General features: G+C 43.0%; 1 protein-coding gene across 2 annotated transcripts in view; it reads left to right on the top strand.

The window, feature by feature from the left end:
• The first annotated feature begins 7,685 nt into the window (after window positions 1–7,685).
• Window positions 7,686–23,711, top strand: part of gtse1 (G-2 and S-phase expressed 1) — a 30,092-nt gene continuing 14,066 nt past the window's right edge. Inside the window, exons 1-5 of one of the 2 annotated variants that reach the window (XM_063072146.1) lie at window positions 7,686–7,799; window positions 9,006–9,061; window positions 11,350–11,407; window positions 18,962–19,580; window positions 22,641–22,788. In XM_063072146.1, the coding sequence (XP_062928216.1) occupies window positions 9,040–9,061; window positions 11,350–11,407; window positions 18,962–19,580; window positions 22,641–22,788 (847 nt within the window). In that variant the 5' untranslated portion in view covers window positions 7,686–7,799; window positions 9,006–9,039. Of the gene's footprint in view, window positions 7,800–8,043; window positions 8,077–9,005; window positions 9,062–11,349; window positions 11,408–18,961; window positions 19,581–22,640; window positions 22,789–23,711 lie in introns of those variants that run through there. The other variant, XM_063072147.1, reaches the window with a different exon arrangement.

The following is a 23,711-nucleotide window of genomic DNA, read 5'->3' on the forward strand; positions in this document are numbered from 1 at the left end:
TTGGTTAATCTTAAGTCAGTCTTAAATCTAGAATCTTTGTTTCTCATTGTTCAGTAATAAACATATTAAATGTGGTTTGCCCTTCATTTTCCTTCTGGTAACATTGAAGCCCTCAGAACATAATTAGTTTTGCAGCTTCAGATAGCCATTTCTTTTCTCTCTCCACCGAGGTCTCTTGTATTCTGTCTCCAAGTACTGATTTTGAAATAGTTATTACCTTGGCAACTTGGTCAGCAGCCTATCCCACCCCTTAGTCTCTTTGCAATCAAAACATTTAAGTTTTCCCTATTCTAGTTTGAAGGGTCCTTGACTTGAAATATTGAATCTGTTTCTTGCACCACTGATGCTCCTTGACATACAATGTTTTATTTGGATTTTCATCTTTTGCAATTTCTTTTGCTCCAAAGACTTGCCTCTTGTTTGATGAAATACTATTACAGAAGACAAGCCTGTACACATTAAAAATATGAATTGCTTTACTGGCATGAACATGTCCACTCCTAAATTTAAAATCACTCCTTAAGAGATATTCTGTGCCTTTGCTATATGGTTATCTAATCTTGAAATTAATCATTCTGACTTTCCATTGCTGCCAGGGAGCTACTGGATGATTTCCTCTGCAGGTTTGCATGCTTTGTTTTATTTTAATACGAGACCATAAGACAGGAACAGAATTAGGCCATTGAGTCCATCAAGTCCGCTCTGCTGTTTGATCATGGTTGATTTATTTTCCCACTCCATTCTCCTACTTTCTCCCCGTAACCTTTGATGCCCTTACTAATCAAGAACTTATTCATCTCTGCTTTAAGTATACTCAATGACTTGGCCTCCACAGCCGTCTGTGGCAATGAATTCCACAGATTCACCACCCTCTGGCTGAAGAAATTCCACCTCAGCTCGTTTCTAAAAGGGATACCCTTTTAATCTGAGGCTAAGTACTTTGTTGCTTGACTCTCTCACTAACAAAAACAGCCTTTCTGTGTCCGTTCTTCAAAGCCTTGCAATATTTGTTAGGTTTCTATGAGATCCCCATCATTCTTCTAAACTACATTTGAGTACAGGCTCAGAGCCATTAAGTGCTCCTCATACATTAAATCTTACATTCCCAGGATCTTCCTTGTGAACCTCTGGATCCTCTCCAATGCCAGAACGATCTTTCTCAGATATGTGACCCAAAGCAAAGTCAAAGTAAATTTATATCAAAGTACATGTATGGTATCATGTACTACCTTGAGATTATTCCTTGCAGGCATTTACAAGAAAATAAAGAAATACAATAGAATTTATGATAACTATATATAAACAAGGACTGACAGACAACCAATGGGGACTAAATGGGAGAATGGGTCAGCTCATGATAAAATGGCGGAGCAGACTTGATGGGCTGAATGGCAAACTTCTGCTCCTTTGTCTTATGGTCTTAATGTGCAAAAGAAGACAAATTGTGCAAATAAAAACAAACAATATTGAGATCATGAGTTGTAATTCTTGAAAGTGAGTTGTGGAACCAGTTCAGAGTTGTGGAGAATATGAGAAATTCTGCAGATACTTAAAATCCAAAGTAACACACACAAAATGCTGGAGGAACTCAGCAGGTCAAGCAGCATCTATGAAAATGAATAAACAGTCAAAGTTTCAGGCCAAGACCCTTCTTCCTGCACTGGAAAGAAAGGAAGAAGGCATCAGAATAAAAAGGTGAGGGGAGGAGAGGGAGGATAGCTAGAAGGTGATAAGTGAAGCCTAGTGGGTGGGAAAGGTAAAGGACTGGAGAGGAGGGGACCCAGGTGAAAGTGATAAGCAAGTGAGATGAGGTAAGAGGCCAGAGGGGAGGGAGTGGGTTTTTTTTTACTGGAAGGAGAAATGGATATTTATACCATCAGGTTGGAGGCTACCCAGACTGAATATAAGGTGTAGCTCCCCCACACTGAGGGCAGCCCCATCATGGCACAAGATAATGTCAGAATGGGAAGCAGAATTAAAAAGTTTGGCCGTGGGTAAGTTCCACTTTTGGCAGGATGGAGTGGAGGTGCTCAATGAAGCGATCCTCCTATTTACATCAGGTCTCCCTAAAGTAGAGGCAGCTGCATTGGGAGCACTGGGCACAACAGGCAATCTTAGAAGATTCGAGGTGAAGTGTTGCCTTACCTGGATGGGCTGTTTGGGGCCCTGAGTGGAGGTGAATGGGCAGGTGTAGCACTTTGGCCAGTTGCAGGGTAAGTGCAGGGAGGGATGGATGGACAAGGGAATCATAGGGGGAGCAATCCCTGCAGGAAGTGGGGGTGGGGGAGGTAAATATGTGTTGGTGGTAGGATCCCTTTGGATATGGCAGAAGTTGTGGAGAATGTTGCGTTGGATACGGAGGCTCGTGCTGGTACATAAGGACGAGGAACTATCATTTAAGGCGGCAGGAAGATGGGGTGAGTGCAGACGTTTGGGAAATGGTGAAGTTGCATCTGAGGGCAGTATCAATGGTGGAGGAAGGGAAGCCCTGTTCTTTGAAGAAGAAGGATATCTCTGATGTCCTGGAAAGGGAAGTCTCATCCTGGGAACAGATATGGTGGAGACGAAGGAACTAAGAATAGCATGTTTACAGTAGACAGGATGGGACGAGGTATAGTCAAGATAGTTATGGGACTGGGTAGGTTTTTCAAAGATGTTAGTTGACTGTTTGTCTCCATAGATGGAGACAGAGATTTTTTAAAAATCCCGAGTAAATTTAAGGGCAAGGTGGAAGTTGGAGGCAAAGTTGATGAAATTGATGATCTCAACAGGGGTGCATGAAGCAGCACCAATGCGGTCATCAGTGTAGTGAAGGAAGAGTTGGAGAGCATAATCAGGGAAGGCTTGGAATATGGACTATTCTATGTAGCCAATGAAAAGGCAGGCATAGCTGGGTCTCATGGGTGCCCATGCCTACCCCTTGAGTTTGGAGAAAGTGGGTGGTGCCAAAGGAAAAGTTGTTGAGGATGAGGACCAGTTCTGCCTGATGGAGAAGGGTGGTTTTGAGGGGAACTGCTTATTTCTTTTATTGAGAAAGAAGCAGAAAGTTTTTAGGGTTTGTTGATGGGAGATAGGTGTTTATGGGACTGGAAATCCATGGTGAAAATGAGGCACCCAGGGCCAGGGAATTGAAAGTTAGTGAGGAAGTCGAGAGCATGAGAAGTGTTGCACGTGGAGGTGGGAAGGAACTGAATCAAGGGGGACAGCATGGAGTTGAGGTACGAGGTCATGAGTACAAGCAGAAACAATGGTCCCACCTGGAATTGTGGTGAGTGAAGTTATCCATACCAGTTTAGGAACCTGATGGTTACTGGGTAATAGCTGTTCCTGAAACTGGTGATGTAAAGCCTAAGGCTCCTGTACCTCCTGCCCAATGGCAGTGGTGAAAAGAGCACATGGCCTGGATGGTAAGAGTCATCGATGATGAATGCTGCTTTCTTGTGACAGCATTCCACGTAAATAGTGGGAAAGACTTTACCTGTGATAGACTGGGCTGTATCCACCACATTTTGTATTCTTTTCCATTCCTGGGCTTCGGTGTTCTCATGCAAGGCTGTGATGCAACCAATTAGAATACTCTCCACTGTGCCTCTTTAGAAGATTGTCAAACTTTTTGGTAATATGCCAAATCTACGCAAACTTCTAAGAAAGTAGAGTCACTGGTGTGCCTTCTTTGTGATGACACTTCTGTGCTGATCCCAGGACAGATCCTTTGATATGTTAATACTGAAGAATCCCCTAATGAGGACTGACTCAAGGACCTCTGAATTCCTCCTCATATAATCAATAATCATCTCTGGTTTTGCTGATGTTGAGTGAGAGGCAATTGTTGTGGCACCATTCAACCAAATTTTCAATCTCTTTCCTAAATGCTGATTTGTCACCACATTTGATTCTGCTATTGTCCTTTCTTGTAATCCACTCCAACAGGGCTCCTCTTAATGTTATTATTAATTGAAATTCACTATGGGGGAAGGGTGAAACTCCCCACATCCCAATCTATCCAACACTATAAAAGCTGCATTATTTTAATAACTTATCAGGTTTCCCCTTAACCTTCTCTGATATCACAACAGCCCCAGTTTCACTGATCTTGCTGTAACCTCAGTCCTTTAACTCCTATGTCATTGTGATGAATGTCCTTTCTATCCTTTCTCCGATGTTGATATCTTTCTTAAAAGCGTGTTTCAAATCGAATCAAAGTAACAAATCATTTGTAAAGAGCTAGAATAACTCCGTTGTTTCAACTGCAAAGCCCTTATTAACTGACTATCCCATATGTTATCATAATTACTTTGTTCAACCTTGAGAGCTCTCTTCTTGGATTAATACAATATACATTAAACTCTTTTGCTGTGCTACTTCTGCAAGGGTGCACCACTATGCAGTTATTCACATTAAATTAACACTGCTATATGCCTTTCCATTTCACCAAGCCTATTCCCCTAATGTCAACAAAATCTACAGCCATTAATTTCATCATCTTCATTGTCAAATTTTGAGTTATCACTTTGAAATGTTAGTCTTTGTAATAATGTCATCACTTACAGCAATTAAAGCAACAATCCCAACACTGCCTCCGAGGTGACCCGTGTCAGAAAATTAGTTGTTTGCCAGAAAGTTATCCATTCAGTACTAAGCTCTTCCATGTATCTCTTTGTGTCAAATTTGGAACACAATTCCTAATCTCTTTGATACCACATACTTTTATTATCTTATTCAGTCATTTAATCCATTACTGAGCAGTATAATTCTAGTATATTGTGAATTATTCAAATTGATGGAATAGAATCAATAAAGGACGGATAAGAATTTCATATTCTGCATGCTCTAAATGTGTGCTTTGCTTCTGAATTAAAATACTATTGAAATTGGAAGCAATGTTTAGTGGCAAGTATAGAACACACAGTGGAGATCAAATTCCTAGCCTTTAATTTTGTCATCTTACACTGACAGAACATATCATCCTTGCCTGACTTTCCCGTTACCCATGTTTTTATTGGGTTTGAGCTGATCTTCTCCAGCTGACAATGTGAATGCACAGCTAAGTACTCCCAGACACATCCTGATCGGATCCTGACTTCTTTGAAGTCCCTACATCATCTCCTTCACATCCTCCCCAACTCCCCCAGCCTCAAGCCCTACCTCTCATGTACCAGGTCTCACTCAGGCTTCCTCGGACTTTGTGCGTTCTCAAAGTTCAAAGTTCTCAGGACTGGGTTGACACTTCAAGAGCAGTAAAGGCATTAGATAAATTAAGGTGATTGTTATTACATCAGATGATGTGTGGGGAATAAAAGTACAAAATTATAATTGACATAGCTGACAGCAAGGCTTTGCTCCCAGATGAGCTCAATGTCTTTTAAGTTGGCTTTGACCATCAAAAAATGGAGGCACCTTCACGAAGTCCCATATCCCCTGACGACCCTATGATGTCAGTCTTTGAGGTCAACGTGAGAGCACCCTTCGGGGGGGGGGTGAGCCCATTGAGATCACTAGAGGGGGTACCAGGCTGAGTACTATAGACCTGTGTTGATCAACTGGCTGGAGTGTTCATCAATATCTTTAACCGCTCACTTCGGCAGTCTGAGCCAGAGAAGATAGCTTCACTCAACTGTGCCCACAACTTATAGACTCACTTTCAAGGACTCTTCATCTCACACTCTTGATATTTATGGTTTATTTATTATTATTATTTACTTTTCTTTGTATTTGCACATCTTGTTGTCTTTTGCATGTTGGTTGTTTGTCCTGTTGGGGCGCAGCCTTTCAATAATTCTATTGTGTTTCTTGGATTTACTGTGCATGCCCGCAAGAAAATGGATCTCGTGGTTGTATATGGTGACATATATGTACTTCGAACTTTGTGAAATCCACCTCCTTCAAACAGGCTTCAATTATACCAGTGTCTTAGAAAAAAGTGTTATCCTGCCTCAATGAATATCGTCCAGTAGCACTTACGTCCACTGTGATGAAGTCCTAGGAGAGCTTGGTGACGGAAGATATCAACTTCTGCCTGAGAAGTGATTTGGATCTACTCCAATTTGCTTACTATCAACAGTAGATGCTATTTCATTGTCTCTTTACTCAATCTTGGAACACTGGGAGAGCAAAGATACATACAACAGGATGCTGTCCATTAACTACAGCTAGCCATTCAATGCTATCATCTCTTCAAAGTGAATCAATAAGCTTCAAGTCCTAGGCCTCAATACCTTCTCGTGCAACTGGATCCGCAATTTCTTCACTTTCAGTCCCCAGTTGGTTAGGATTGGCAACACCATCTCCCTCGGCACAGGTGCTGTGTGCTTAGTCCCCTTCTCTCATCATCTTCATTATGTGCTCTGTCATATGATTAGGCTATTATGGTCTTAGACCATGATTGTTCTTTGCAATTTCTTCTGCAGAAGTGGTTTTCCATTGCCTTCTTCTGGACAGTGTATTAACAAGATGGGTGATCCCAGCCATTATCAATACTCTTTAGGGATTGTCTGGCTGGTGTCAGTTGTCGCATAACCAGGACTTATGATATGCCCCAGCTGCTCATACAACCATCCACCACCTGGCCCCCTGACTTCACTTGACTCTGATCGGGGGGCTAAGCGGATGCTACACTTTGCCCAATGGTGACCTACAGGCTAGCGGAGGGATGGAGTGCCTTTCACCTCCTTTGGCTGAGACACATCTCTACCTTTACTTATGACTGTGAGCACCATCGTTATATTTAAGGTTGCTGAACACACCACTGTCATTGGCTGAATCAAGTATGGTGATGAATCCACATATAGGAGGGAGATTGAAAACTTGGCTGAATGGTGCCACAACAACAATGTCCATGTCAGCAAGACCAAGAAGGTGATGATTGACTTCAGGAGGAGGAAACCGAGGGTCCATGAGCCAGTTCTCACTGGGGGATCAGAGGTGGAGAGGGTCTGCAACTTTAAGTTCCTCTGTGTTATCATTTCAGAAGATCTGTCCTTGGCCCAGCATGAAAGTACCATTATGAAGAAAGCATGACAGATTCCTCTACTTTCTTAGAGGATTGCAAAGATTTGGCATGACATCTAAAACTTGACAGACGTCTATAGACGTGTGGTGGTGACTGTATTGACCGGCTGCATAATGGCCTGGAATGGAAACACCAATTCCCTTGAAAGGAAAAGCCTACAACAAATAGTGGATACAGCCCAGTCTATCATGGGTTAAGACCTCCCTACTATTGAGCAGGTTTGCATGGGCATTGTCCCAGGAAAGCAGCATTCCCTACCACCCAGATCATGCTCTCTTCTTGCTGCTACAATTAGAGAGAAGGTACAGCAACCTCTGGACCCACACCACCAGGTTCAGAAGCAGATATTACCCCTCATCTGTCAGGCTCTTAAACCGGAGGAGATAATTTCACTCGCTCATTATTGAACTGGACTAATTTTCAAGGACTCTTCATCTCATGTTCTCAATATTTATTGCTTATTTATTATTATTATTATTATTAGATCTTTTTAATCTTTATTTTTGTATTTGCACAGTTTATTGGTGGCATATATGTACTTTGATAATAAATTTGCTCAGAACTTTTGAATTTAAAATTGCTTTAAGAAAGCAGCGGGACATGACAGAACTACAACTCCCCAAATGCATTGCCGATGGGGGCGTAAGCGCTTATCGCTAACGGCTTAGTTTAAACTCACCAATCAAACACGGGCATTTTTGTCCTGTGACTAAATTTAAAATCGTGGCGTTAGAAGCATCGCAGCGCAGTGGTAGTTTGTGCGGTGGGTGCAATTGAAGATTGAGCGGCTGTAAGTAAGAGTGGTCAGATGTTAGACATAGTGGGAGAAAGAGCAGTGATTGTACCTCAAGTTTGAGCCTGCCTTACGCTAAGGCCTCAGCCGCCGCTTATCTCCATCCCAGGCCGGCGGTCACCCAGGATGGATGGTTCAGCACTGCAGCCTAGGATACGCTTCACCCTCCTTGGGCATGGCCCAGGTGTCCACAAAGACGAGGTTGAAGCTGTCCGTTAATCTGGAGGAGAAACGAGTTTTTCTTGCGTGTGCAGTTGTTCAGCACTAGGCTAATGTAAAAGAGTGGGAATTGCACGTTTTATCTTAATAACTCATTGTTAATGAAAGATAATATGTTGTCATTGCTCCTTGCACGCACCTCATCGTCAAGGCAAATAAGATAATGTTCTAATATGAACCTGACGTGAATTGGAAATGTCTATAGGTCTAAGCATCAATATGATGGGTGGGCGGGAGTAGGGGGGAAGAGTGGAGAGGAGGAAGCTTTAAAAACAGACCAGAAAAGGAAATTGACTCTTGAAATTAAAATTGTATTGGTTTAAACAAACATGACCGGAGTGGCAAGGGGATCCGCAGCTGGTGTTGTGGAGATTCTGAAAAGTTAAGCATCGGAGTCGGGTTTAATATCACCAGCGAATGTCGTGAAATTCGTTGTTTTGCCAGCAGCACATTGCAATACATAATAAAATATAAATTGCAATAAGATATTAAATAAGTAGTGACAAAAGAGCAAAAAAAAAGAAAACTTTTTAGTGTGCTATTTAGACCTTAAATTTTCTAGTACGTAATTTTAATATTGTAGCATAAGATCAAATTGAGCTTTAACTTGTAATAACCTTCTGTATATTTTGACTTTAACTGATATAATTGGTTTTTAATGCATATTTGTTAGCAATGTGCACTTGTGTACGTTACTGTATAGCCAATAGCTGTATTTTGTTTTGCTCCATTTGCTGTTGAAATGATTTGAGGAAATTTGACCTTATCAGAACCCTCAAGTCAAGTTTATTGTTATTTAACTGTATACTGTCAAATGAGACGCTGTTTTTCCAGACTAGGGTGCAAAGCACGGTACACACTTGACACAGAATAAATTATGGAAGTAAAGATGAAATGTGTGTGTCTTTGAAAAGTGAGCACTGGAATATCCTAAAACACTATTACTGTTCATTTATATTTTTTGTTTGAAATTTCATACCTCAGTTTTCACCAGCTGCAGAGATCAACAATACAAGAAATGGATTGCCCAAGTGAGAATGGTAATCAAATTTGTTTACATTTATTGTATTAACTGTTGGTTTGTACTTGGTGTTAACTAACTTACTGCCCATTAAGCAGCTGGTACTTAAGGCAGCAATGAAGGTCCTCCATCTCTGGCAATGCTCAGGGCTTCATTGACAGCAGCTTCCTCTTTTTCACTACTGTCAGTCCTGCGAGTCCTGGGTGAAGTCTCAGGAATGCCACCACATTCAGATGTAGATCGATTCTTCATTGCTGTTTATGTTTTTAAAAAAATAAATAAAATAAAATAAACCTGAATCCAGAGGACCCAGCGGACCACTCTTAGTCTGGTTTCTACCCTTTGACCTGTTTGGCAAGGGTGAGCCAGCCAAAGCATAAAGGCCTGACTCCAGGCGACCTAGATCTCTGGGTCATTGAGGCATGCAAGCCTCCAACCCAATGCAAGGTTTTGGTCCTCTTGGAGGACTTGGTGTTAAGCATTCAGCAAAAAGTATGAAAGGGGACAGGCTTACTTGGTCTGGTTCTCTGAGTCCATTGACTGGTCATGAAGGTTATGGGGTTGATTTACACATTACAATCTGGTACGGAATAGCCAACCTTGTGTGAGGTGTTGGGTGCGTTCTACCACGTCAACATTTGAAAAACACTAGGGCAATCTTGACAGAATGCTGGTTTATTGTGTGCAGTTTTGTCAGCTAGTTTAACTAGTCATCCACATAGTTATTATTTCCAAGTGCTGAGTATACGAATATGTGAAAGTCCATTACCTTTCCACCATGATTAATGTTTCTAAAAGTCTGTAGGAGATGGTGGTTGGGGTGATTGTAGAGGTAATTGTGTAATACAAAAGTTCCAGTGATTTCAAGGTGCAAGGAACAAAAAGTGTGAAAGAGCAGTCAGTAGAATATATATTGTTTCCTGTGTACTCCCAGTATTGTTAATTGAATCAGATGCTGGCTGGAATCAAAGGGAATATAGATGCAATCTAATGAATTCCATAGATTAAGGAAAATTAGACAAATTAATCTGTTCAAGGGAATTTGTTGGCTGCTGGGGAGTTGTCTGATTAATGTGACTAGTTTTTATAAGAGGGGGGAAATCAACTGGTTTAATCATAAGATATAGGAGCAGAATTAGACCATTTGGCCCAACTCATTTTCCCTCTCAGCCCCAATCTCCTACCTTCTCCACATATCATCCCTTCATGCCCTGACTAATCAAGAATCAATCAACTTCTGCCTCAAAGACTTAGCCTCCACAGCTGACTGTGGCAACAAATTCTACATATTCACCACTCTGGTTAAAGATTTGGACATCAATGAACTTGGCTTGCTTTCTGACAGATGCAATAGCTGATTGTCAGGGGATAAATGGTAGTTAAACATACTAATATTCTAAAATGAATTTCTGGGGAACTCCATGGACTTGATGCTCACCAATATGTAACAGGAATCAATAATTTGTCTTATTAGTTTGGGTAAATGAAGGGAGAATTGTGATCTGTGATCAAGCAGCATTGTTCTCTTGTTAGGTCGGATTTTGTGTCCAGATTTTGAACTTAATGGGATATTTTGCTGTGGTAAGGTGCTATATAAATGTAATTTGCCATTGACTATCTTTCGTTCTTGATACAAGTCAAGGGTGGTGTAAGGTGGGGTGGGGGAGGAAGTATGCCTAAACTCCATGGATAGGAACTAAATTGTATAAAATGGGAATTTGTTTTTTTTAAGGCTATTAACCTGGGATATGAACCTAAAGCTGCTTTATTAAGTTAATTATATGGAAAAATGACAACTCTATGGTAGGAGTTGTGGATAACTTTATAAATGTAGTTAAATGACAAAGAGAAATCAAGAGTTAGGTATGAGTGATAGAAAATAATTTGCAGTGTGACAATGGATTAAGGAGAAGAGGAATGGGAGTAATTAGTTTGCTGCCCTGGGACGCAACATGGATCTGAAAGGCCTTCTGTTATCATTTGTTAGGAAAACTGTAAACTGGTTAGTGAGTATAGAACAGGCTCTCAGATTAAGTGATTTTTAAAAGATGAAGATGCAGAGTCATATAAACAGTTAGGTACTTGAGTGTCAAGAGATTGTCGGAAAGAAAATAGTTTGCTTTGAGGCTTTATGGCTGACTCCTTGTCTGTACATGTTAATTTAAACAATTAGTGATAAATATTGCTTTCTACTGGTGATTTATGTTGAGATTTGACATTGATTTATTTTGGAAACTCAAAGTTGTAGTTGGTGTCTGTTTGTCTTTTAATTGTTCAATGACTTCAAAATGTAACTTGTATTTTCAGACTTCAATCTTTTGTCTGAGGAGAATTCTGACTTTGACATTCTGTTATCTCCAGCAAGGTAATGTTTTTTCATGATCTTTGATTGCTTCTACTAAGACAGACAAAAAAGATGGTGACTATCTTATTCCAAAAAGCTTGATAAGATACCATATAACTGCAGGTGATGATTGTGCTCCATTTAGTGATTCCTGAACGGTTCTCAGGTGGGGAGTAGTTTTGGTGAAAAATTATAATGGTTGTGAACAGAGACTAAAGTCAAGTGCAATATTTGCAGGTTTCCAGATATAATTGAAGCATGACTAATGATGAGCAATACATCCCTTTCCACTGATGCTGCCTAACTTGATGAGGATCTTCAGCATTTTCTGTTTTCATTTCAGATAACCCACATTTGCTGTAGCTTATTTTGCCATTTCACAATATTTAAGTCTGTCTTCCTTTCAGGAAATCACAAAACTTGGATTCTTTTTTGGGAAGAAAAGAAATTGCCGAGTTCAGTAGGACAAACTGATTTTTTTTTCAGTAGAACCCACAATTTAAAAAAAAAATAGGCTCACTTCTTTGCCTGCCAGTGTACAAAATGCCAAAATAATCCATTTTAAAGTTATGTTATTAGTCAGAGGTTAGCAACATCAACCCAAACCTCCAATTTGAATGGTCTCTTTTTAGGGAAAATTCTCATTTGAGTGTGCCTTAAGGGAAGACTGTTTGGATTGGAACATGGGGCTAAATTAGAGCCTAGCAAAATTTGTGTTGAAGCAACACACATAAAAGTTGCTGGTGAACGCAGCAGGCCAGGCAGCATCTCTAGGAAGAGGTGCAGTCGACGTTTCAGGCCGAGACCCTTCGTCAGGCAGGACTAACTGAAGGAAGAGTGAGTAAGGGATTTGAAAGTTGGAGGGGGAGATCCAAAATGATAGGAGAAGACAGGAGGGGGAGGGATGGAGCCAACTGGACAGGTGATAGGCAAAAGGGATACGAGAGGATCATGGGACAGGAGGTCCAGGAAGAAAGACAAGGGCGGGGGGGGGGGACCCAGAGGATAGGCAAGGGGTATATTCAGAGGGAGAAAAAGGAGAGTGAGAGAAAGAATGTGTGTATAAAAATAAGTAACAGATGGGGTACAAGGGGGAGGTGGGGCATTAGCGGAAGTTAGAGAAGTCGATGTTCATGCCATCAGGTTAGAGGCTACCCAGACGGAATATAAGGTGTTGTTCCTCCAACCTGAGTGTGGCTTCATCTTTACATTAGAGGAGGCCGTGGATAGACATGTCAGAATGGGAATGGGATGTGGAATTAAAATGTGTGGCCACTGGGAGATCCTGCTTTCTCTGGTGGACAGAGCGTAGGTGTTCAGCAAAGCAGTCTCCCAGTCTGTGTCGGGTCTCGCCAATATATAAGAGGCCACATCGGGAGCACCGGACGCAGTATATCACCCCAGCTGACTCACAGGTGAAGTGTTGCCTCACCTGGAAGGACTGTTTGGGGCCCTGAATGGTGGTAAGAGAGGAAATGTAAGGGCATGTGTAGCACTTGTTCTGCTTACACAGATAAGTGCCAGGAGGGAGATCAGTGGGGAGGGATCGGGGTGACGAATGGACAAGGGAGTTGCGTAGGGAGCGATCCCTGCTGAATGCAGAGGGGGGGGGAGGGAAAGATGTGCTTAGTAGTGGGATCCCGTTGGAGGTGGCGGAACACACTTTTATGTGTGTTGCTTGAATTTCCAGCATCTGCAGAATTCCTGTTGTTTGCGTTTTTAAATTCACTACTGCGAAGCCTCTTCCGGTGATGCCTACACCGAAGAAGTTTAGATCCTCTCTTCGGGAGTTCAGTGAAACCATCTCTCACTGCTCCCCATCTGTAATTTCTTTGGCTCTTCAACTTTTCGACCACACTTTGACTCAGACTTGCTATCACAGCCATATATCCTTTCTTGGAACGTGCCTCCGTCGCCAACTTACTCCAGTTGGCTTTAGGATTCGTTTCCAAGCCTCTCAATTTGGACCTTCTGAGGATCCCAGGTACTCACATGTTATTGACTCTGCCTCTCGCCGCTTCTCCCGTCAAGCTCTGAAGGCGACTCTCTCCGCCATGGGGAGGTACTTGGTGTCCCTATCCCAGATCCTTCCACACCTTCGGGACACTTTCTTCACCGTCTGTAATGGTCCTACCCGTTATTTCATCCTCCGTCGGATTCACGCCTGCAATTGCCGTTTTTTTTGACTTTGTCATGTTAGGCAAAGATCGCAAGATCCTACATCTACGGACTCCAGAGCCTGCTGGCCCTGAAACTAGCAGGCATGAACTTCAGATTGCCTCTGCCATTGATCTCACCGGCTCCAACACCTCAGGGCATATTCAAAACCCGGACTCCAGCAATGACCATGGACACATTCGAAGTGATTGCACAACCACCAACTGCGACTCCAGCCTTGAACTCCAGGCCGGGTCTTTATGTGCTGCTATTGTGACTCCCGTCTCCCCTTCCCCCACCACCACTCTGCAACTCCGTCTCCCTCAGATCCCACTGTCAGCTCCTGGGCCCTCAGAGGCTCCATCTTCCTCTCACCCCAACCATCCCCTCTCCACTGACACCCCCAGCTTCTCTCCTCCCCCCTCTGATCCCAGCTCTCATCTGTGCCGGGTCTTTACCATCCCCTCCGACCTTCAACTGTCGGAGGCAGAGCGCTCTGTCCTCAGTAAGGGCCTCACCTTTGTCCCCCTTCGCCCACACCTCAGCGAGTTCCGTGTTCGCCACCATGCGGAACTCTTCTTCCGCCGTCTCCGTCTCCGAGCCTACTTCTTCGGCAAGGACTCTTCCACCCCCACCGATGACCCCTTCTCCCGTCTTCAACCCTCCTCTTCTTCATGGACACCCCGCTCTGGTCTTCTGCCTGCTCTGGATCTCTTTATCGCTAACTGCCGATGGGACATCAACCGTCTCGACTTCACCGCACCTTGTCCCCATTCCAACCTCATTCCTTCGGAACGCTCTGCTCTCCACTCCCTCCGCACTAATCCTAACCTTATTATTAAACCCGCCGATAAAGGGGTTGCTGTTGTAGTCTGGCGTACTGACGTCTACCTTGCCGAGGCACAGCGACAACTCTTATTTACCCCTCGATCGTGACCCCACTAAGGAGCACCAGGCCATTGTCTCCCTCACCATCACCGACTTAATCCGCTCAGGGGATCTCCCATCCACTGCTACCAACCTTATAGTTCCCACACCTCGCACTTCCCGTTTCTACCTCCTACCCAAGATCCACAAACCTGCCTGTCCTGGCCAACCTATTGTCTCAGCTTGCTCCTGCCCCACCGAACTCGTTTCTGCATACCTCGACACGGTTTTATCCCCCCCTTGTTCAATCCCTTCCTCCCTATGTTCGTGACACTTCTCACGCTCTTAAACTTTTCGATGATTTTAAGTTCCCTGGCCCCCACCACTTTATTTTCACCATGGATGTCCAGTCCCTGTATACTTCCATCCCTCATCAGGAAGGTCTCAAAGCTCTACGCTTCTTTTTGGATTCCAGACCTAATCAGTTCCCCTCTACCACCACTCTGCTCCGTCTAGCGGAATTAGTCCTTACTCTTAATAATTTCTCCTTTGACTCCTCCCACTTCCTCCAAACTAAAGGTGTAGCTATGGGCACCCGTATGGGTCCTAGCTATGCCTGCCTTTTTGTTGGCTTTGTGGAACAATCTATGTTCCGTGCCTATTCTGGTATCTGTCCCCCACTTTTCCTTCGCTACATCGACGACTGCATTGGCGCTGCTTTCTGCACGCATGCAGAACTCGTTGACTTTATTAACTTTGCCTCCAACTTTCACCCTGCCCTCAAGTTTACCTGCTCCATTTCCGACACCTCCCTCCCCTTTCTAGATCTTTCTGTCTCTGTCGCTGGAGACAGCTTATCCACTGATGTCTACTATAAGCCTACTGACTCTCACAGCTATCTGGACTACTCCTCTTCTCACCCTGTCTCTTGCAAAAACGCCATCCCCTTCTCGCAATTCCTCCGTCTCTGCTGCATCTGCTCTCAGGATGAGGCTTTTCATTCTAGGACGAGGGAGGTGTCTTCCTTTTTTAAAGAAAGGGGCTTCCCTTCCTCTACTATCAACTCTGCTGTAAACGCATCTCCCCCATTTCACGTACATCTGCTCTCACTCCATCCTCCCGCCACCCCACTAGGAATAGGGTTCCCCTGGTCCTCACCTACCACCCCACCAGCCTCCGGGTCCAATATATTCTCCGTAACTTCTGCCACCTCCAACGGGATCCCACCACTAAGCACATCTTTCCCTCCCCCCCCCCCTGCATTCCGCAGGGATCGCTCCCTACGCAACTCCCTTGTCCATTCGTTCCCCCCCCCCCATCCCTCCCCACTGATCTTCCTCCTGGCACTTATCCGTGTAAGCGGAACAAGTGCTACACATGCCCTTACATTTCCTCCCTTACCACCATTCAGGGCCCCAAACAGTCCGTCCAGGTGAGGCAACACTTCACCTGTGAGTCGGCTGGGGTGATGTACTGCGTCCAGTGCTCCCGATGTGGCCTTTTATATATTGGCGAGACCCGACGCAGACTGGGAGACCGCTTTGCTGAACACCTACGCTCTGTCCGCCAGAGAAAGCAGGATCTCCCAGTGGCCACACATTTTAATTCCACATCCCATTCCCATTCTGACATGTCTATCCACGGCCTCCTATACTGTAAAGATGAAGCCACACTCAGGTTGGAGGAAAAACACCTTATATTCCATCTGGGTAGCCTCCAACCTGATGGCATGAACACCGACTTCTCTAACTTCCGCTAATGCCCCACCTCCCCCTCGTACCCCATCTGTTACTTACTTTTATACACACATTCTTTCTCTCACTCTCCTTTTTCTCCCTCTGTCCCTCTGAATATACCCCTTGCCCATCCTCTGGGTCCCCCCGCCTTTGTCTTTCTTCCCGGACCTCCTGTCCCATGATCCTCTCGTATCCTTTTTGCCTATCACCTGTCCAGCTCTTGGCTCCATCCCTCCCCCTCCTGTCTTCTCCTATCATTTTGGATCTCCCCCTCCCCCTCCAACTTTCAAATCCCTTACTCACTCTTCCTTCAGTTAGTCCTGCCTGATGAAGGGTCTCGGCCTGAAACGTCGACTGCACCTCTTCCTACAGATGCTGCTTGGCCTGCTGTGTTCACCAGCAACTTTTATGTGTGTTGCTTGAATTTCCAGCATCTGCAGAATTCCTGTTGTTTGCGTTTTTAAAATTTGTGTTGATATTTGTTAGTTCTGAACTGCCGCAAGTTAAGATGCCAATGGATATGGAGGAGAGGTAAGGTTGAAACAAAGGGTTTTTTTGCTGATATCTAATGGCTTACTATTTAAAAATAGTATTGATCTTCCCTGCCTTCGTACTAGGGTACATGACCTATATGTAATCTTCCTGGAGTACTTGAAGATGCCAAAGAGTTGCTGTACATTTTTTAGCATCATTTCTAGCTTTATTTTGAAACACAATGTATTATGGACTAATTTATTTTAAGTATTGGTGTTTCAACGATTGAATTTATGAGCATCTGGAGAGACATAATCTGATTAAGGATAGTCCAGCATGGCTTTATCAAGGGCAGGTCATGCCTTACGAGTCTGATTGGATTCTTTGAGGATGTAACAAAACACATTGGAGGTAGAGCAGTGGATGTAGTGTATATGGATTTCAGTAAGGCATTTGATAAGGTTCCCCATGCAAGGCTCCTTCAGAAAGTAAGGAGGCATGGGATCCATGAAGACCTTGCTTTGTGGATCCAGAAATACCTTTACCCGCAGAAGGCAAAGGGTGGTTGTAGATGGTTTGTATACTGCATGGAGGTCAGTAATCAGTGATGTTCTGCAGGGATCTGTTCTGGGGCACCTCCTCTTTGTGATATTTTTATATATTTATATATAAAAATAACCTGAATAAAGAAGTAGAAGGGTGGGTTAGTAAGTTTGCTGATGCCACAAAGGTTGGGGGTGTTGTGGATAGTCTAGAGGGTTGTCAAAGGTTACAGCGGGACTTCAACTGGATGCAAAACTGGGCTGAGAATTGGCGGATGGAGTTTAACCCAGATAAGCATGAAGTGGTTAATTTTGGTAGGTCAAATTTGAAGACAGATTATAATATTAATGGAAGACTCCTGGCAGTGTGGAAGATCTGAGAGATCTTGGAGCCTGGGTCTATAGGACACTCAAAGCTGCTGTGCAGGTTGACAGTGTTGTTAAGAAGGTGTATGGTGTGTTGGCATTCATCAACCATGGGACTGAGTTCAAGAGCTGTGAGGTAATGTTATGGCTATATAAGACCCTGGTCAGACCTCACTTTGAGTACTGTGCTCGGTTCTGGTGACCTCGCTACAGGAAGCATGTGGATAGTATGGAGAGAGTGCAGAGGAGATTTACAAGGATGTTGCCTGGATTGGAGGGAGTACCTTAAGAGAATAGGTTGAGTGAACTTGGCCTTTTCTCCTTGGAGTGATGGAGGATAAGAGGTGACCTGATAGAGGTATATGAGGTGATGAGAGGTATTGATTGTGTGGATAGTCAGAAGCTTTTTCCTAGGGCTGAAATGGCTAACACGAGGGGGCATAGTTTTAAGGTGCTTGGAAATGGGTACTGAAGGGATGTCAGGGGTATGTTTTTCACACAGAATGGTGGGTGCGTGGAGTGCACTGCCAGCAACGGTAGTTGAGGTAGATATAATAGGGTTTTTTAAGAGCCTCTTAAAAGACCATATGGAGCTTAGAAAAATAGGGGGCTATACGCTGGGGAAATTCTAGGCAGTTTCTAGAGTCGGTTACTAGCTGGCACAACGTTGTGGGCTGAAGAGCCTGTAATGTGCTATAGGTTTCTATGTTCTATGTGCTAAGCACAGAATTAGAATGGCGCTCTTTAGCACTTCATGGAAATAAGAATTAGAGAGAAGCTGTTCCGTGCCACACCTGACATCTAGTTCAAGAATAGGTTAGCAGCTGGGATATGGTCTGGAGAAGCAGAATAGAGATAAAGTTCAAAGTGCATTTAATATCACGGGTGGAGATGCATTTCTACTAAAGGAGGTGCAAGGTGCTCCTTCCCTCCACTAGCCTGCAGGTCACCCTTGGGCAAGGTGCAGCACCTGTTTAACCCTTCCCCACCCCATGAGTCAATTAGGGTCACGTGAAGCCATGGGAGCAGGTGGTAGATGGTCTCATCAGCGGCTGGTGCACATCACAAGTTCTAGTTATGCAACCACTGATGCCAGGGAGACAATTTCTGAAGAGTATAATGGCTGGAATCACCCATCTTGTAAAGACGATGGTAAACCACTTGTGTAGAAAAATTTGCCAAGAACAATCATGGTCACAGAAAGATCATTATCGCCCTTGTCATATGACACAGCACATAATGAGCGAACATTTATTATCAAAGTATGTATACTATGTACAACCTTGAGAATAGTTTCCTTACAGAAAAGATAACTGCTCAAGTTGTGCCTAAGCAACATTTAGGAGGAAGTTTAACTTTTGTGTTTCAAACAGAAGGCAATAGGCGCAGGTAATAGCTTTACGGTACTAAATTGTCTTTTTTTAAATTCCTAGTGGGAAAAGTGATGAGGATGATGAAGTTTTTCTTGGACCAGTTGGACACACAGAAAAATGTATTGCTACTGGCATTGATTTAGATTGCAAGCAAGAGAAAAGTTTACAGCAGACAGACACTTTGAACTGGAGTCCTCTGAACACTGACAAGTTTATTGAGGTTTTTAGAGAAGCCAACTTGTTAGCACAACATTATGAAAATCATGCAAAGGAGAAATCTAAAGCAATGGGAAGTGAAATTATTCACAATAAAGCAGTGGAACAATTCATAGAGGAATCAAAGTTAAACTTAACCCTTCTAAAGGGTATCGCCAGCACAGGTTCTCCAAGAAAAATGACCTCTTTCATTCAAAATACACCACTGAAGTCTCATCTGCCTGCAATTTGGAACAAGCATGAGGACAATTCACAAGCTTGTCTTGGCATTCCCATAAAATCACCGAAGAAAGCTGCTGTTCAAGCAACTAGCTGTTTTGTGCAGCCCCTTCAAAACTCTCTTGATTCTTCCTCCTTAAACAATCAAGAGATTACTGCTTGTAGTGAGACCACAAATTTCAAGGAAGCTCCAAAAGATCGACCATCAATACCTGAACCAACAAAACCCATGACGTCAGAAAAAGTAAGCCCTATTTAGTTTTCAAACTTTTCTCTATAAAATGTTTATTATTATTTACAGTTAACAAGTCGGTTGGATGCATAGCTTAAAAATAGGAGTTTTCTTTAATGGTTTAGTGCATGGGAATGCAAGGCCCAGAATTAAATAAATATGTTCTGCATGAACTCCAAAAATGAGCTTGTTTCTTATTCTTGTGAAGCTATTTGAAGTTAAATTTGTTATCAAAGTACATGTGTCACCCTATACACACTGAGATTAGTTTTTTTTTGCGGGCATACTCAGTAAATCCTAGAAACATAATAGAATCATGAAAGACTGCATCCAGCAGGACAGACAAACAACCAATGTGCAAAAGATGATAAACTACGCAAATACAGAAGAGAAAAATAATAAATAAGCAACAAGTATTCGGAACATGAGATGAAGAGTCCTTGAAAGTGAGTTGATAGGGTGTGGGAACAGTTCATGGTGGGGTGAGTAAAGTTATCCGCTTTAGTTTAAGAGCCTGATGGCTGAGGGATGATAACTGTTCTTGGACCTAGTGGTGAGTCCTGAGGCTTCTGTACTACCTTCCCGATAGCAGCAGTAAGAAAACATTGCCTTGGGGGGTGGGGGATGTCCCTGATGATGGATTTCAATAGTGCACGGTGTATTCCAGGATTTAGGCCTACAACAATGAAGGGCCAATATTGGGGGAAAATGCAAGTGAAGCATTTCCCATGGACCTGGGGCATCCTCTCCTTGGTAAAGATTGTGAAATTGGGAGGTTCAGCTGGTGCAGCCTGGACAAGTAGTTTGGAGTTTGTGGCCCCTGCTTCCCATGTAGAGGGAATGGATGTTTGGCTGATGGACTGTTAATCAAGCTAGATGCTTTGACATGGATTGGTAGAGTTTTTGACACTTCACTCATCTAGGCAAGAGGAGACTCCTTTATCATGTTCCTGATGTGTGTGTCTTGAGTGGTTGTGTTTGAGGTTTTAGTATAATAAGCTTCTGATCTATTCTTGTAGCCATAGTACACACTTCATTGATTAAACTGATTTTCTGGTCTTTTTTTTTGGGTAACCTCCTCCCCCAACCCCACCCCTGTCCCAACCATGATATTGGTGGTGGCTCAGAGATGATAAAGCCTTTTGAATGTTAAAAATGAGTGGTTGTTCTTTCCTGCTATAGATGGAAATCCTAGCAATGCCATATCATAAGTGCAACTTGTCACTTACTGAGTTCTGAATGTTGTCGAAGTCTTGCTGAGGAATTGTTTATAGAATTAAACATTATACTTTTATAAGCAGGGCTCTACACTTTTGACATTTGGTATAAGAGTGTAGTCGTTGGTGAAGAAGCTTGGGGCTGGTCACTGCTTTAATCAAAATCAGGTTTAGTATCACTGGTATATACCGTGACATTTGTTAAATTTCTTAAGTTTGCAGCAGCAGTAAAATGAAATGCATGATGTGTGGAAAAAGTAAATCAGTTGCTGTGTGTATATTAAAAATTGTGTGAAAACAGATAATAAAGTGAGGTAGTGTTCATGGATTCAATGCCCATTTAGGAAGAAGCTGTTCCTGGTTTGCTGAGTATGTGCCTTCAGGCTTCTGTGCCTCCTTCCTGACAATAACAACGAGAAGAGTGCATGCCCTGGGTGGTGGGGGTTCTTAATAATTGATGCTTCCTTTCTGATTCACCCCTCCTTGAAGATATTTCTGATACTACAGAGGCTAATATCCATGATGGAGCAGACTTTCTGTAGCTTCTTTCAATCCTGTGTGGTAGCCTCCCCTCCATCAGCCAGTGATGCAAACTGTCAGAATGCTCTCCAGTACATCTGTAGAGTGGCAAGCCGAATCCCCTCAAACTCATAATAGAATATAGTCACTGTCTTGCAGGCTTTGTAGCTGCATCAATATGTTGGGAGCAGGTTAAATCCTCAGGAACTAGAAATTACTCTCTCTCTCTACTTCTGATCCCTCTGAAGATTGCTTTGTATTCCCTCATCCTACCCTTTGTGAAGTCCAACAATGGTTGTATCGTCAGCTAATTCTTACATGGCATTTGAGCTATGCCTAGCCACACAGTCATGGGTATAGAGAGTTGAGCAGTGGGCTAAGCACACACCTCTGAGGTGCACCAGTGTTGATAGTCAGTGAGGAGGAGATATTAGACCAATCTGCACAGATTGTGGTTTTCTGGTTAGAAAGTAAAGGATCCAATTCCTGAGGGAGGTACAGAGCAAATCTGACAATTGTATCCATTTTCTATGTGCAAGGTATGACTCCAGCCACTAGATTATTTTCCATTTAATGCCCATTGACTTCAGCTTTTGACAGCACAGCAGCAAGCTGCTCTGATAATGTTGGTTAAGGATTGTCACGTTTATCCAGCCTCTAGAATTGGGTTGATCAGTCCATCACTTGGATGAGGAGTTTGACGCTTGGAGTTTAATCATGGGCATCAATGAGCAGCTAATACTGCTTAGGTTATTGATGAACCTTCTACCAGTGAGATTTGTCCTACTTTTTTGTGAACTGGATAACCTGGGATTTCCTCATTGTAGATCCTTGCTCTTCTTGAAAGCATGAGTCCTCTAGCAACCTGAATGCTATTTCCAGTAACGGCAGTAGTTCCAGATGTCAATGGCTCAGAACTTTTATTTGTGCCTTTAAGCTGTTTAAAAAGTCTCATTTTATGTTGTAGACTTTTAAATCTGCCTGTCAGACCCATATAATATGCAAACCCACGCTGACAGAGAATGATATTGAAATTGTACAATTGTGCTGATGGCTTAGTCTGCCTTTGTTAGCAAGTGTGATATTTGCAATGTTGCAGAGCAATGATGTACACTTAGCAATTCGGTTGAGCTGCTTCGGAGGTCTATACAGCTGGGAAGATATTGAAGATGAGCACAGTGGAGTTCTTTGGAATAGGTTACTAATCATTCCCCCTACCCCCCCCCCCACTGATTGTTAGTTACTGAAGATCAGGCAGCTCAGTGGAAACGGTAGTTTGAGAAAACCTTTTGTAATGCATGCATCTGAGGCAAGTAAAATTATATTTTTATTGCAGATCTGTCCACCTAAACCACTCGAGTCTAAAGCTTCAGGTTCCATGAGGAAGAGCGATGCTCCTTCAGTAGGAAAGCCTCTCAATCGTATTTCATCATCTGCATCCAGTATCCATTCCAGTCTTCGCACTTCCCCATCTGTTGGCCGATGTAAGTTAAATTTTCAATTTTACAAGTTAGTGTTTTTCACTTAAACTTGTGCTATGCAATCTCTCCCTGTTAGTTTCTTAATTTAATATTACTTCTGCTTTACTGTGTCATTTTGTTTAAGCACAGGAATCTAAAGTTGTGTGCAAGGGTGAGGATGAGTAAACTATTGCATTGAGGCTTTCTTTCAATTGTCACTATAAACACTCATAATGAAAAGTTTCTTTTTTGATGTTCTGCCTTGATTTTAAAACTAAAGCCCTTGTAGGGTCTCTGCCATAGGGAAAGGAATTGCTGGTTTGTTTGTTTTTTTTTGACTAGGGTTAGGGACATAGCTTTCCACAGATAAAAAGAAACTCCGATACCACTAGTGTGCCTGGCAACAGAACTGAGGTTATGTTGACCTTCAGCAGTCAATCCCTCTAAGGATATAACAATTTCAATGTAAATTTCACTTGTCATAACAAACATAAGCAATCTCGCAGCAAACCTACTCCTAGCACAGTGGTGTGGTGATTAGCACAATGCTTTACAGTGTCAGTGACCCGGGTTCCATTCCTGGCACTGCCTGCAACAAGTTTGTAAGTTCTCCCTGTGACCACATAGGTTTCATCCCACAGTCCAAAGACCTACCTGTTGGTAGGCTAACTGGTCATTGTAAATTTCTGGTGATCAGATTGGGTTAAATCAAGGGTTTCTCAGTGGCATGGCTCGAGGGGCTAGAGAGGTTTGTTCTGCACTGTATCTCAATTAATGGGGGGAAAAAAAATTCCTGACCCACATTCCAAATCCCAGTCACTCACCTGATCCTCACTTGCTCTGACCACTCACAGCACAAGACATCAAATGCAATCCATCTCAAGGCAAAAAAGATTCAACAAATACAATTATGGTGCAATGTGCTATATTTTGGCCAAACACTTTGA

Source organism: Mobula hypostoma, chromosome 20 (genome assembly GCF_963921235.1).
Source record: "Mobula hypostoma chromosome 20, sMobHyp1.1, whole genome shotgun sequence".
Classification (NCBI taxonomy): Eukaryota; Metazoa; Chordata; class Chondrichthyes; order Myliobatiformes; family Myliobatidae; genus Mobula; species Mobula hypostoma.